Source organism: Zosterops lateralis (assembly GCF_965231275.1).
Source record: "Zosterops lateralis genome assembly, chromosome: 3".
Classification (NCBI taxonomy): domain Eukaryota; kingdom Metazoa; phylum Chordata; class Aves; order Passeriformes; family Zosteropidae; genus Zosterops; species Zosterops lateralis.
Window position 1 is genome coordinate 99,708,743 of NC_139764.1, and position 15,281 is coordinate 99,724,023.

General features: G+C 36.4%; 1 protein-coding gene across 3 annotated transcripts in view; it reads right to left on the reverse strand.

Moving 5' to 3' along the window:
* ROCK2 (Rho associated coiled-coil containing protein kinase 2) overlaps positions 1-15,281 on the reverse strand; it is a 103,840-nt gene that overhangs the window by 37,617 nt on the left and 50,942 nt on the right. For all 3 annotated transcript variants that reach the window (XM_083857387.1, XM_083857386.1, XM_083857385.1), the window contains exons 4-8: positions 12,642-12,779; positions 9,852-10,112; positions 4,643-4,787; positions 2,122-2,260; positions 360-451 (exon numbers count right to left, since the gene is read on the reverse strand). In XM_083857387.1, the coding sequence (XP_083713513.1) occupies positions 360-451; positions 2,122-2,260; positions 4,643-4,787; positions 9,852-10,112; positions 12,642-12,779 (775 nt within the window). The remainder of the gene's footprint in view (positions 1-359; positions 452-2,121; positions 2,261-4,642; positions 4,788-9,851; positions 10,113-12,641; positions 12,780-15,281) is intronic.

Below are 15,281 nucleotides of genomic sequence, written 5' to 3' on the forward strand. Positions count from 1 at the left end.
TCTTAACTACCAGAAGATTAAAAGAAAAATGAAAGAAAATAAAAAATCCATCTCAAAAGAACAAAAATCCCTGAGAAACAGAACCTAATGTATTCTTTTTAGTTCAGATTCTGAAACATCCAATTCCATTGTTTAAAATGGAAATGTCTACATTAAAAGACATTATAAAGGTGAGATAATTCCAGTAGGAAAAATGCGTCTTTATTAACCCTTCCTCATATGAGGTTTTATAACACAAGTGATAAATATGAGTGTTTGAGCAAGATTCTTGATAGATAGGAAGTACTTAATAATTTTTTTTTTCATTTCTACAACTGCAAACGCTGAATAAAATAGAACTTTTAACCTCATTTACTTACTCTCTCGAATGTTGTCCCAGTTCCACTGATCACTTCTGAAGAAAGGGTGATGCTTTATTTCTTCTACCCCATTTCTCCCAAGTCGCACATCCCTAAACAGCAATTAATCCCGAGTCAAATTAGGAAAAATAGCTGTGGGGTTTTTTTAAATTTAAATTCTGACTTGTTCATAAGCAGCAATGAAACTTTCAGTAAACATTGTCTGTGTTAACTGCACTAATGGTCAAACAAAACCAAAATTTAAAAACCACCAGCCGCTGATCTGTAGTTTCTTACATAAAATTTACTGATTCTTAGCATGCACTCTCCCTGTGACTGCTAAAATGTCCAGAATCTGGAGGCTGCCACGTGTGGAGTAAAGCAAGAAAGAGAGCACTGAGGCAAAAACTAAGAAAAAACTAAAAACACAAACAAAAACTCAACACCCTTGGGGGAAATAAAACTGCAGAACTTTTGTGTCTGCCAAACCACATGACAGACCATAAGACGTAAGTGAAGGAAGGTCTAACTTGCTGCACAGAACAGTTATTCAAAGCTGGACTAAAATAAATATTCTAAGAATTCCATCCTCTGCCCCACAACTAACCCTGACACGTCTCTTGCTGATATTTGCCGCAAAGTAAATCTTAAGTGCAACAAGAAACTTTTAGTTTGAACAGAGGAGCCTCTCTTGAAACGACATACAAGAACAGGACATAAAAACAATGCATGGAAAAGAAGCAATAAATCACAGAGTCGATGTTTAGTCCTTCTTTAAGTGCTTCAGCAGTGATCACGCAGCATCTGTTTCAAATAAATTGCTTGAGTCCTGCGTTAAATATAAACAGGAAGAGGGACACACGTAGTGGAAGTCCACCTTACTACATTTACACTATTAAATTCTAATCATATTTTCTCTTTGCCCTTCACTAAGGGTGAAAAATGCTGTTAAATAAAGCACATCCTTCCTGACCAACCACAGGCTTGCTCAGTAGAGCAAACAATCTCTCTTCGAATGCAAAACCCATTAAAAGGCATTTTGTTTTCCTAATTCCTCTTTCTATAGCGGCCCAACACCCTACTCCAGCCAAGTGAAGGTGATCACAGGAAAGCATAAGAAGGCAACATGGATCTAGAGTTAACTGTGGACCTACGCTGTTGAAGATTATCTCTGCTTTCTGAAACTAAACAAAATATAAGTGTTCAGATCAAGAACAAGCTTACACAGCTTAATTTCAATAAGTGGCTTAGTTCTATTAAGAGAAAATTCTACAACTTTGTTTTTGTAGCCAAAACAATAACCTTTCAGGTTTGTTAGCTATATTTACCAATTAATGTAACAAAGCAAATGAAAAGAAATGTCAAACTCTTTAAGAGACCTTAAACAAATTCAGTAAATATATGCTTATTTTCAGAAAAGTATTTGTTTCCACTTTTTTTAAGTAACGCCCACATAGACATTAAGCAAAACGATTTTGTCCCTGCCTTGGAGGTTACAAATTACTTTCAGCCTTACAGGTTTGTTACTGCAATTGGAAGGATTTGTACAGCACAAACTGTGTTGTTAACAAGAGCTGTCAGAACTGCTCATAGAAATAAAATACAATACCTAGAAAAAAAACACCTCAAAAGAAAAACTAGAGAACAGGAGGTTTGACAGAAGAGATTTGAACAGAGATCACAAGAAGTAAAAGAAATTAATTTTTACAATGTACCATCCAAAATAAATACAGCCAATACCATCCAAAATAAAAAACACTGCCAGAACAATATGTGCACTTACCTATCAGTTAAAAAGGCACAGATAAGGTTCTTTGCATGCTTAGAGATTTCCACATCATCGGGGAAATGCAATGAGTTCTTGTGATCCATAATTTTACTGTATGTTCCTACTAGTGAGTCTGCATAAAAAGGAGTATCGCCTGAAAATAAAACAGTAAATTGGCTGTGATTTTGCATCATGTTTAAGTTATGTGAGTTGAGTAAGACAAAACAGATGATGAGAAGTCTACAAGCAGTTTACCTAGAAGAGTCTTTTATTAAGAAAAAGAAAAACTCTGACATGCAGTGTACAAATAACGTATACTACTAAAAATATTCCTTCCCTAAAATGTCTGTGTTACAAAATATTTTCCATTTTCCATCCTGTCTATAAGTACCAAAATTTTGCCTGGTGAATCTTTTGTTTTGTCTTAAGACTCTCAATATCTTTTCTAACTTACATAATGGCTGACACCCATATGAATCAATCTTTAAAAATTCCAAGGGTAAAATGGACCAAAACTCATTAAAGACTTGCTAATGCACATTTGTTGGAAGGAATCCACCAAAGCTCTCTGAAGACCATTTCAGAGGTACACATCTATCCTCCCTAAGGCATGTCAGCTCTGAGCAGGAGCCTTCCCAGTGTGTTACCACACTGTTAAACCCATATTAATAAATCTTGTTGACTGACAAATTACATCAGCTTGAGTGCCCATATTAACATGGCATGTGGCTTTTAAAATAATAGACTTTTCTCACCCACAGGTTTCCAGCCTAGGCTGTAGTTAAAAGATATTTGCCAAGGAATTACACTTAAGAAAGGTAAAACTGGGGCAAGTAAAAGAATAGGCTGTGATAAAGACAACTGACAATCAAATTAACTGGCAACATTCTCAACATACAAATGGTTTGGGTCTGTAATCAAGAAGCTGCAACTTTTACAGGAATCCTTTCTCCCAACTAATCCACAGGTTTAAGAGAGACGGTGAACAATCACACATGTGAGCTAGGCTCTTTTCTCTGTTCTGGTGTGCTGTGTGCAGGCGGGAATCATCTGGCATTGCAGGCTGCAGCCTTCCAACAAGGAACTGAGCATTTCAAAAGCCATGAACATGAAAAAGTGTACAAACAGATCAATGGACAACAACCATCCTGCTTTCAAAAGGACAATCCTAACTTTTGTCTCTTTCTGCCATTTTACAGCAAAATAATTAGTACACACCAGCTGGAACTTAGCTTCTAGTAAATTTACCAGGTTGCCATACCAGTGCATTGCAGGTGGCAATCAGTGATATTTGCTGCTGCCTCCGTCTTTCCCAACCTTCCGCTTCTCAATTGTTTTCTGTCTTGGAAACAGCTGATTTTGGCCACCCCTCAAAACTATCTCAAGTCACTGAACTAACCTTAGGATTCATCCTGTGACCAACATTTTATGGTTTAGTTAAGCACACAATAAAATTCTCATTTTTCATTATAAAATTACCATTTTCATGAGTTCTGCAGCTTTATTAAAACCAGAATAACAAAACAGTGTCTGTGTTTTCTTTGAAGTGCAAAGTTTTAGAAGACCGTAGCCAGAATCTGATACATAAGCACAGACAAAAATAGATACCTTCTACCAATATGTGGGATATAGAGAAATTAAGTAATATTTTCCTCCTAGATACCAGGAGGTAAAAAAAAAAAGAGGCTCTGAAATGCTAAGAAAACATTCTGGACAGCTATGCCCAATATTTTAAGAACTGAATAATTTTAGTTTCTGCTAAAATTGTCCATGAGAGGCTATTAACTATAAACCACACATTCTTAAAGTCAAAATGTTGTAATTCTGAAAGAGTTGGAAATAGTAATCACATCATATGTGAAAGTGTCTTTCCTGGCTCAGGATACCTGAAACATCAAATCTGCATATTCCCAGAAAATGCTGATTTGGACTTTTAATAATTGTATGTTCAATTCAATCCTTCCATAATCAGTATTTTGCTACCAGGCTATCATACTGATCCTCACTATATTTTAAGATGCAGATGACTCATCTCCTTAACAGATTACATTCTATCTTCGTTGCCATAGCAGTCCAGTGTATTTTACTAGAAAATCCTGACTCAAGCACAAAAGAAAGAATCGAGCTATACTTCCACACTTTGACCTAACAGAAGACATTGATGAGCTGTGGAAAAGGAGGAGAAAAAAAAAAAAAAGATGGTCCCGCCCTTGCCATTCCTGTCTCATCTCTTGTGTCCCTGCAAACTCAATCCTTCCTGAGGTGGCACAAATGCGGTGAGGTAGCTGACCCCAGTTAAAAGTATTCTAAGAATTAGTTTTAAGCTGAACTGAGTCAGGGAACTAATCACTGAGCAAGCACACAAACAGCTGTCGCAGAGTGAGAGTGACAGAGAGCAAAGGGAACAGCAATGAGGCATCAGCCAAAAGTCAGGGGCTGTTAGTGAGGTAAAAGGAGCCTTCACACAGCAAAGTGCAGCTAAAGGCACAAGGAAGACTCAGTGACAATCTCATTAGCAGAAGAAATCATTACTTACCAACTAACATCTCAAAAAGGAAAACCCCTACAGACCACCAGTCACATTCCCGTCCATAATAACCATCGCCCCCCTGGGATTTCAGCACTTCGGGCGAGATGTAGTCGGGAGTCCCCACGGCTGTGTCGCAGCGCACCATTCCTGTCTGTGCAACAGTAACAACACAAACAGCTCAGTTCAAGAGGGTTCTGAGCACCTCTTTAACCAATTCCTAAACCAGGACATTTCTTTATTTAAAAAAAAAAATTTAACATATTACCACAGTTGTATCGATTAAATTATTCCTCATCCTCTGCTTCATACCGAGAAACTAAAAATGTAGGGATTAAGTGACACAGAAGCATCAATCAGCTCTGCCATCATTCTGATTCAGAGTTATAAGTCTTGTTTCTTTTAATGAAGTTCACTGAATTCACTCCTGACAGACCAGATGGATGAAGGAAATGAAATTCTGGATGAAGTTAGAGAAGTACCAAAAATACACTCATCTTTTATTCTATTTTCCAATCCGATGTTTTATCTAAATCGTTTTACAAAGGTTTTCATGTATTTTGCCATCAGCATAGTACAAAATACATATTTAAAGAAAATAAGAGAAACATTTCATTTTGGGAATTGTACTGATACACAAAATTTAGACACCACATTACAATATTCTTTTTCATACACAATATGAACTGTGAAAAGCTTTTATTTCTGTACTAAAACAGAATCCAGAAAGTCACGAATCAGCAGGCAAGAACTGAAGGGATGACTAAATACTGTAGGGACCTATGGAGTACTTCAAATGTCCTCCTGGAAAATGCCTATCTTTTATGACTCCATGCTAAAACTGAAACCTAAAGAAATTTTAACTTCTCAGTTCCAGAAGGAAGAGCAGATAAACTTTTGCATTCTATACTGGATGAGACAGCACATAACTTACTCATACTGGGATAAGGAAATGAAGTTAGTTCTTTCCAGAAAACCTATTGCATTCATTGGACAAAGAAAAATACAGACAAACACATTTTAACACTGCAAAATAAACTAAAGCTCAAAGACTCCAGAAATCTAGAGTTGAGAGCCTTTGAAAATGGATCTAGCACATGGGAAGGAACCACTACTCAAATATCTTGCTTGTCACAGCACCCTGTGCACTAACCTGCATATCTTCTCTGAAGCCTAAGCCTCTCTTTGCTTTGAGCACAGGAGGAATTGCTCTAGGGTTATGTGATTCTGCTCATCCAGTAGGACTGCGGCAACTTAATGAGGCTCCAACACTGGTGTGTATCTATCTCTTCCTTATACAAACACAAAATTACAACAAGGGAAAGTCTGAACTTTTGCTCAGTCAAATCCGGTTGAAGCCACCTGAATCTCTCCCTGGGTAAGGAGATTCTTTAAAAACAAAGTCACCAAAACAATTCTGAAAGAGTTCTCTGAAGTCTGCAGTTTCAGTCACAACCTCTCCACCTTGACACCTAAGCACTTAATAACACCTTATTTCCCCTCCCTCTATAATTAATACACCAAAGCAAGAATTCTTTCTAATATGTTACACATGTTGATATTTTCTGAAGTCCTAAACAAACAAAGCAAAGGCTGTGCCAAAAGCCAGCCAGACCTACACAAGTCTGATAGCTGGTATGCAGCAACAAGGAAAGTCTTTTCAACAATGTCACAGACGCTAAAGAATTCCATACAATACACTTTAAGTTTTCAGACAAGGTGCCAAAGAATTGAACAGTAAAAAAAAATAAATTCTACAATAAAAGAAGCCCTTGTATGCTAACACCAGGTTCAATGGACCATAGCTCTCTGAGGCACATGGAGCTGGTTGTACTTATTCCCCATAAAACTCTCAGCCTTCTGTCTCAGGAACTAATGCAGAAATGCATTTGCAGATCACAGAACAGCCTGGCTTGGAAGGGACCTGAAAGATCATCTGCCTCAACCCGTCACAAAAGGAGCTGATACAAGATTATCTAGCACCCTGTTGTACTGCATCACAAAATGGGAATTCCACCATGTCCCTGGGGAGGTTGGTCCATTATTACCTGAATATAACATTCTCAGGTTTCTGTTCTGCCCATTTATACACTGCTTTCAAAGAACTTGGGTGTTTTTCTATATATATTTTTAAGTACTGGGTACCTTTACTACCACAGTCAGACTGTGATCTCCGGCATAAAAGCTGAGTAAAGAGGGACATGCTCTCTGTTCAGTACAGAGCACCTTGGCAGTCTCTACATTCTGAAGAGACTTAAATGGTGCTGTTTCCTCTGGGCAATGTGTTACTCCTGTGTTTCAAACACTAAGCCTCTATTTATGCCTGGCCTCCATTTATGCCTGAGTAGCCCACTTACTGTAACAGTTACCATCTAAAGCTTCCTGTTGGGAGTCTCAGGTCTGAAACTTTTCTCACCGCCTCAAAAGATCAAGGTGGACCTTGGAACTCATCTCCTGCAGCTATGTGAGAGATGTACAGTACACAATTTTAGAAAAGTTGCTGTCCAGTAGTGTTCTCGCAGCTCCTGACAACTTGCAGGTGTGGCTCCCTGTAGTGTTTCCCAGCATCATTCAGCATTATTATATTGTTGAAAACAAAGCAATTCAGGTTTCATCTTCAGGAGGATCTTCTCCATCAAACCTGAAGGACTTGCTGTCTTGAACAGGCTGACAATCAGGCTTTCACTCCCTGAGGAAGTTCCTTCTGGTAAACAAGAGCTGGAAGGTGTCTGTGTGGAATCACAAGGACCACACACATCAGGTGTTAACAGCAGACAATGCACTGAGGCAGAAAGAATCCAGCAGAGCCCTCTTCACTGGACAAACTTCAGTGGAAAAGAAGCTGAGTTCCAAAACAAAGACCACGTTGCTTCTTTCAGCTGAACTGCCTGGGGTGAGGCAATAATCCCAAGAGCAAATATCCCTTCTTTTGGTCACATCTTTTCAACAGATACTCTCTGAACCCGTGTTCTGCTGAAAGTTCAGTTTGCACAGGACATTGCTGTGCATGGCCATACTGGGAGCTCCCAGCCCTACAATACCCATCAAAGCCAAATGCTGTTTAGTTTCTTACACAGCATCTGAGGATTAGACAGAGACTTGTGAACCCTGCCCTGGCCTACTGTAGCATACCTAAATACCAAAAAAGGGAACCATGATTCCTACTAAATGTTTGAGTCTAACTCCATTCTTTATTCAAAGACAGAAATACTCACTTTGTTGAAGATTTTAAAAAAGATGACTAATTAAAAAAAAAAAAAAAAAAAAACAAACCCAAAACAAGTGATGAAAAACCCAACCACAAACCCCCAATTACGACAACTGAGTTACATAAACAGAATAGTTCCTTTTATGCTGAAAAAGATCACTAAAACACTTAGCAACTCTTTTCAGACAATGATAAGGAGAAACTCTGCTGCAAGTGTCTGTTCTGGCCTGGCCTGGCTGACTTAAGCAAACACTGAACAGCAAAGATCAGAAAAATCTCTCAACAAATTGCAGCAAAATTTCCCTGGGCTCTCAAAAGCATAAGGAAGATGCTAATGCTCACAACTGCTTAAAGACATCCAAATGCAAAATATAAGTAAGTATTGGGTAAGCATATATTTTCTATGAATCAGTCTGCCAACACCAATATTATATTTACACAGCTGGGATGTGTTCATGTTTTGTAAGAAGTAGCATGAGATTTGGAGACAATCCAGAACCTCTCAACTTCTAAAGCTTCCTGTAGAAAAAATTTTTGCCATTCCACTGAGTCTGAGAAACACAAAAAACTTTTAAATGTAATCTTTTTAAAAATTAACTTCTCTAGATCACTGGTCCATTGATGATGCCCAGTCTAAAGTAAGCAGAGCTCTTTTTTGATGCTTTTTTGTTGTCACTTCCAACAAACAACAGATTCCCTTAATACAATACAATCTACTGACTCAAAACCATTATTAATATTTTTTTAGGACTGAATTTAAATTCAGAGTCTATTTTCAGTTAAGAGACCAAGACTACTTTTGATTTTTTCAATTACTGTAAATGCTGTCCCCTAAAATACAGGCAAGTAAATCAACAAAATGGAGGTAGATATTATCTCTGCCTTTAGACTACAACTACAACATCAACAAAACTGAATAGAGTGAACTTCAATAAAGAGCTTCATTTGGGCAATGAAGTTAAAATATTATCATGTGAAAAAACCCATCCTAAACAGACACAGTCCTTCTGGATACTTCTGAAGAGATACTAACTTAATGATGCAAATGCAAATTAAGTAGATAGCAGAAATTATATCCAGCATTGCCGAAACAATACAGAAAAAAACCCAAAACATAAAAGCAAGTAAGATTAAAAGGATCACCCTTGCCAACACTACTACAGAAAACTTTCAAACACACGGTAAATCATAATGCACATTTATATACAGTTTTTTGTATATGTTATAATCCATTATAGTTTTTCATAGGAAGAATAGTTATAGTTTTTCATAGGACAAGTATATTCTGTAAATTACAGCATAACATTGTCTGTCAGGCAAGACTCTAAGTGTGAAACTATAAAAGGTAGTTTTATTTTCAAGTTTTTTAATAATATAAAATATCCTTTTAAAAATATTCTTATACAAATTCAGTAGAAAACTGTAGTTGGCTGTACACGGCTAAATCTGGACGATTAACTCATTTTAATTGACTTGTTGGCATCCTGACAAATACCGAACAGATTTTGATCAATATACCACATACTACTGCTGCCGTACTGTGACCTCATTTGAATGACCACTAGAGGATGCTATGAGAACAATCAGATACAGGAAAAAAACCCACACGGATTGTGTCTTGACTATAAAATAATTTCATTTACAAAAAAATGTCAGCTTATGAACTGTTCCAAGGTTATTAATGTCAAAACTAAGAGTATCTTGCAAGCTTTTCAAACATTTGGCAAAAAAAACGTACCTCAGAAATTCATCAACGCACATGCTTTCAAAAATAGCAAAGAGTAAGTTTACATCCTTCTTCCGTGTGAGAGAACAGTTTATAACAGAAAAGGTTACATTATTTGAAGTACTCTTATATTTAAAAGTAGGAAACAAGAAACAGATTTCTACCAAGTAGATAATTTGATGAATATTCCTTTGGGTATTACACTTCATAAGAAAATAACCTTAGATTAATGTAATTTAGAATTACAGTTTAATAGATAGTAAATTATTCAGTTGCATACTTACTTCATCCATTTTCATGCAAGTGCCAAAGTCTGCCAGCTTCAGATGCCCATGCTTATCTAAAAGCATATTGTCAGGCTTCACATCTCTGTGTATCAAGCCCATGGAGTGAATTGCATCAAGAGCAAGAACAACTTCAGCTGTGTAGAACTTGGCCCATTTCTCAGGCACATCGTAATTGCTCATAAGGTTTACAAGATCTCCACCTGGCATGTATTCCATTACCATGTACAAATATTTGTCATCTTGAAAGGCACAAAATAGCTGCAACATTACAAAAAAGGAAAGGAAAAAAATGCAGTTACTTTTCAGACAGCCAGGGAAAAGAATAAAGCCCTTTATCTTGAAGTTTCATTAAACCTGAGAATGTTTTCAAGGTTATTTTTAATATGCATAAAATACACATTTTTCTATTAATTATGAGAGTATCTTGAAATTTACTGAACTTCAGAACTCCCTCATTATAATTTTTGAGGAAGTAAAAATTATTTCCTGCTTATTTTAATACTGTAGCCATCCATCCATCCATCCATCCATCCATCCATCCATCCATCCATCCATCTCCATGTTTCTTGGCATTAAGAAGTATCACTGAGTCAAAATGCAAAATATCAAATCTATGACAGGGACTACCATGTTCTGATTTGAAAATAGTTCAACAGTGAGCAGCATCTTAGACTGTTTCCAAATTTCCTATATTATAAATTCCTTAACCCTGTAGATGTTTGCAAAGTCACCGCTGATACTGTCTAAATCAACACATATTGAAATAAGAAATAAAAACAAAATGTTCCTGAAGACAACTATAACACAATAAAAAAGAAACTGTCCTTAACAATAAAATACTGGTATAAGTTGCAGTATGTTTCCTACTGGCATGATAGTGAAAGTAAGTTTGAGCTCTTTAAAATGTATTTCAGACCTAGACTGCTGAAGTTTTAGAGATTCCACTCAGTGATAACCAGGTCTGAAAATAACCCAGTCCAGCAAAAAGCATTACAATGTTCAATGACTGTTGTGAAAAAGTCTCTGAAAGTCTCACTTTTTTTCTCAGGGAATACTTATCTTACCTTAAAAACTAAAATAATTCACATCTTTAAATTACACATACAAAATTAAAAGACAATTGAAAAATAGGATGCGTGGAAAGGACAAAGTCAGAATCAGGGAGACCATGGAGGATGAGGAACCATGAAAGGCAGGTATGTTATTATGGAGATTTGATCTTTAGATTAAAATTACTTGTATAACTAGTGACTGAAGACCTAGATTCGAAATATATATTTTAATACATATATGTTGCACTGTATTTGTTTGCACAAATGGATAATATATGCAATATATAGTACAGTAATGCACTGGATCATTAAAATCCAAATGAAGATTCAAAATAATCTATTTTGTCATAGATAGAGATATTAATACAGTAATAAGTAACAGCACTATGTCTTTATACAGCACTTTCGTTACTGCCCTCAAAGGATTTCATTTTTAAAACTTAAAACTATCAAGGGCTCTTGTTTCACTTGTTTTTCACATTAAAAACTAGACAGAGAGAAGCAGTGTGATCTGTCCCAGTTTCTAGATCAGAACAGGACCTGCATTTTCTTCAAATCTACCCCACTGGACCACATCACCTAAAGATATCACACTAACGCACCTAATCACAGAAGGCACAATTGCAACTACACTTTAATTCATTTGCTATTTACAAATGCATGCAAACATTTATATCCTGTGACAGTTTCCTTTGAAATCCACGTCATGCATTTCTCGTTACTTTCAACTGCATGTGAAAAATAGTTCCTGACAATTACTGTTACTAGAACAAAGAACTAAATAAAAAAAAATCTATTTAAGTATTTCTGCTGAATATAGGCAAGAGCACAGAACATGCTCAAAGAGCAAAACATCTTTGTATATGAGGTAAAGTGTTATGAAAAATACATGGAAAGCTTAAAGCCAATCTTATTAAATATACAGAAGCATGACAATACATATGAGAGCATTTAAATTAATTATTTAAAAAACTTAAGGACTAACAATTTCTCCAAGCACATGCTTTCACTACTCCTTTTGTTAATTGGTGCAATTTACCAGTTACAACAAATGGCAATAATCAGTACTGATTGTTCCCAAAGGCATAATTCACATTACAGCATTTTACAAGTCACGAGACAGCTGCGAGTGATGGTGTTCAAGAGCAGATGGAGACTCGACTCTCCATTACTTGAATGTGCTGAGTGCTGACGCTCAGAACTGACCACTGCGAGAAGATGCTTTCAAGGAAACCACTGCTACAGCCCCTTGTCTTGCAGGAGACCAGGACTGCACACTCATCCATATATCCAACTACAGCTGAAAGGAGTGACTATTTAAAGCACCCTTAATACTAATTGCCTGTGATCGACTGACTGTATCATGAGGAAAGACTGGAAATACCAATCACATTTGTTTCTACATTCCTATGCAGAATTTTTCAGTTGGAAAGATAACTTCCCTTTTATTCCAAGTAATTACGTAGGCATTTCAAAAATCTATTTAGTTCTATTTTATGATGCATTTGTAGTGACTAAAATGCAAATTAATCTACTTTTTAACACAGCTAGATATACAAAACTTAGTGAAATTGCTGTTAAAAAGGCTTTTTTAAAAGTAAAAATCTGAACCTAAATCTTGCTTGGAGTTTCAATGTAAATTCAAAACCAGCTCAAGACTGGGAAGTATTTATGGCATCAGCATCATTACTATTGCTGCTGTTGTTATTATTTAACTTTTACACATCTTCCTTACCTGAACCACCCACGGGCTGTTGGCGAAGGCCATGATATCTCTTTCTTCCCAGAAAAAGGCTGAATCTGATCTCTTGATCATTTCAAATTTACTAAGTAGCTTCATTGCATAAACCTTCTGTGTCATTTTATGGCGAACCTGTTGGTTGAGAAAGAAGAGAATCAATGTTTTTAAAATGCTTTGTTAAAAACCTGAGTACAAGCAGAGTATGTTTCTGCTATGAGCAAACTGCTTTCTGGGATGTGATGCCTCCAGGTCTTCATACATCCAATTTTCTACACAGTAAGGATTTGAGAACCTCCAAACCTAAAAAGAAAAGTTTACAGCTGCTAAAAAAACCCCACTGTAACAATATATAAAGTCTAACTCTGCTTTTGCTTTCTTATTCTGAACACTGTCTAGCCATTGAATTCATTCATGTTAGAAACTGGGCAAGCAGTCTGTTTCAGCCTCTGCCAATTTTTATTTTAACCAAAACATGATTGCTCCTATTTATTTTCCTAAAAAGTTCTTAAATTCACTTGAAATGGTGCAAAATTAATACAATAAATCTTGTTGGAAAACTGGAATTAAAGCTTATTACAAAATGCGAAAATATTTTTGAAAACTTCATCTGAATACAGACAAGAAACCAAATCCTTAAATTGCACCCTGCAGTCATTACTCAGGGAATTAATCGTGAGACATCCTATTTTATGAAAAAAACTATTAAAGGAACAGGTTTTTAACATTCTTGACTGTTTCTTACGGAAATCAGGGTGAGAAGTATTCAGCTGTAAGAAGTTTGAGTCATCAGGACCTTAAGTTTCCGTGTATTTTTTCCTGTTAAAATAAAAAATTCAGTGGACTACTTTGTTAAATTGATTCATGAAAATTGTGAAATACACCAGAAATTGAAGTTATGATTTTCTGGTGCATCTAAAACCTCTCACATCTAGTAAATAAAGCAGATCTCCTAACTTCTTAGTTTTGCACAATATCTGAATTCAACTATGTCACTTGAAACAATGTTTAGTAGGCTTTTCTGAACAGGTGTAGATGCAGGTCCATGACATCTGCAGAGCAAAGCTTCAGAGAGGCTCTCAGGACTATAGATCTGAGAGCATCAGTCTTGCTTCTGATGAGCCGTAAAAATTAATATTGCTGAAGGAATAGAAGAAGCATCAGGTGGAAAGGGTAATACTGGAAAAAGCAAGAACGTGGACAGAAAGAGGATTATTTAAGGAGTTGCTGTTCTTGAAATTGGGGCTTTTTGCCTTCAAGATATAGGTGCAAAGGTTTTATTATTAGTATCTTGCATAGTTTAACACTAACAAACAACCCTCTCTACAATTAGATCAAAAAACCTCCAACCTAACACTAGAACAGAAATATGGTATCTATGTGCATTAACAACTCTATAAGGATATTTTAGGGCATTAATTAGTCAGTTAGTGAAGGTGTTCTAAAACAGCATTTTGAAAACTAACTTCTTCCCATTTACCAATCCCACATGGGATTATTTACAAAGATGGTAGACCACAAACTATACTCCCCTAAGTAGAGCGTTTGTAATCCTGCCCAAAACCAGAAGAAACACAAAGACCAGAAACCTCAAAAAGATATTGTTTAATTGAAGATGCATTTTCTGTGAAACTTCACATTGAAGGTCCACAATGTATTCAGTAGTTTACAATCCCTAAAGTTGCTGTGTACTCTTACCTACACGCAGTTAGGGTAGCTGCCTGCATGTAGAAACACAACTGTCTCCCATGACTTGGAGAAAAAAATCCTTCAAAGTCAGCACAGTCTGAATGGAGAGGCAAAGTAAAGACAGTAGGGGGCCCAAAATCAGTCTGTATACCTCTCTAAACAGTGCCAATGGGTTATTGTCTAAATGATTTGAGAAAATTTCAAGATAGGCTCTTTCTCTGTACAAAACCAAAGCAATAACAAGGATACTGGCACACCCAGAGACTGAGTGTGTCTTGGCACACCTTGCAGGTGAGCAGACCTACCGCTGACATTCCTCCTTTTATCAGCACCATGGCCCCTGGAGACAGCCTTTTGAGCTGCTAGTCACTGTGCTCTTTACTCAGAGCTATATTTGTACATACAGATATTGGCTCATAGAGCAGATTATTCATGTATTAAACTGTCATGATGTTTCAATTTCTTCCAACTGTTAAAATGAACTGCCAAATTTAAATTGTAGCTCACCAGAGTAACTCTCAAAATAGGTAGGAAAATCCCTTCATGCCATTAGCACTGAGTAACATGGCCTCGTTTAACTCATGAAAATGCATTAAGAAAAAAGAATTTCACTCTATTGTGCTTCAACAATTTAATACTTTCAATAAACAAAATGCATCCATAATTTCCCCAGCATTCACATGGGAAGACAATCTGTAGGCAAAGAAAATAACACATCCATTTGAAGTTATCAGATTTAGTATATAGTATTGGTAATGGTACTGTCTCTTTCATGATTTTGAAAAAAAATGGCAATCCTAGAGTGGAGTTTTCAAACGAACTCTAAGGCTTGAAGTAATTACAGGTATCCTAAAATACTTAATAAAGCCATAAGAAATGACTACAGATAGGGTATCAAAGTTCACATCCTGACAAATTTTCAGGTAATAAAACATGACTGCTTCATCT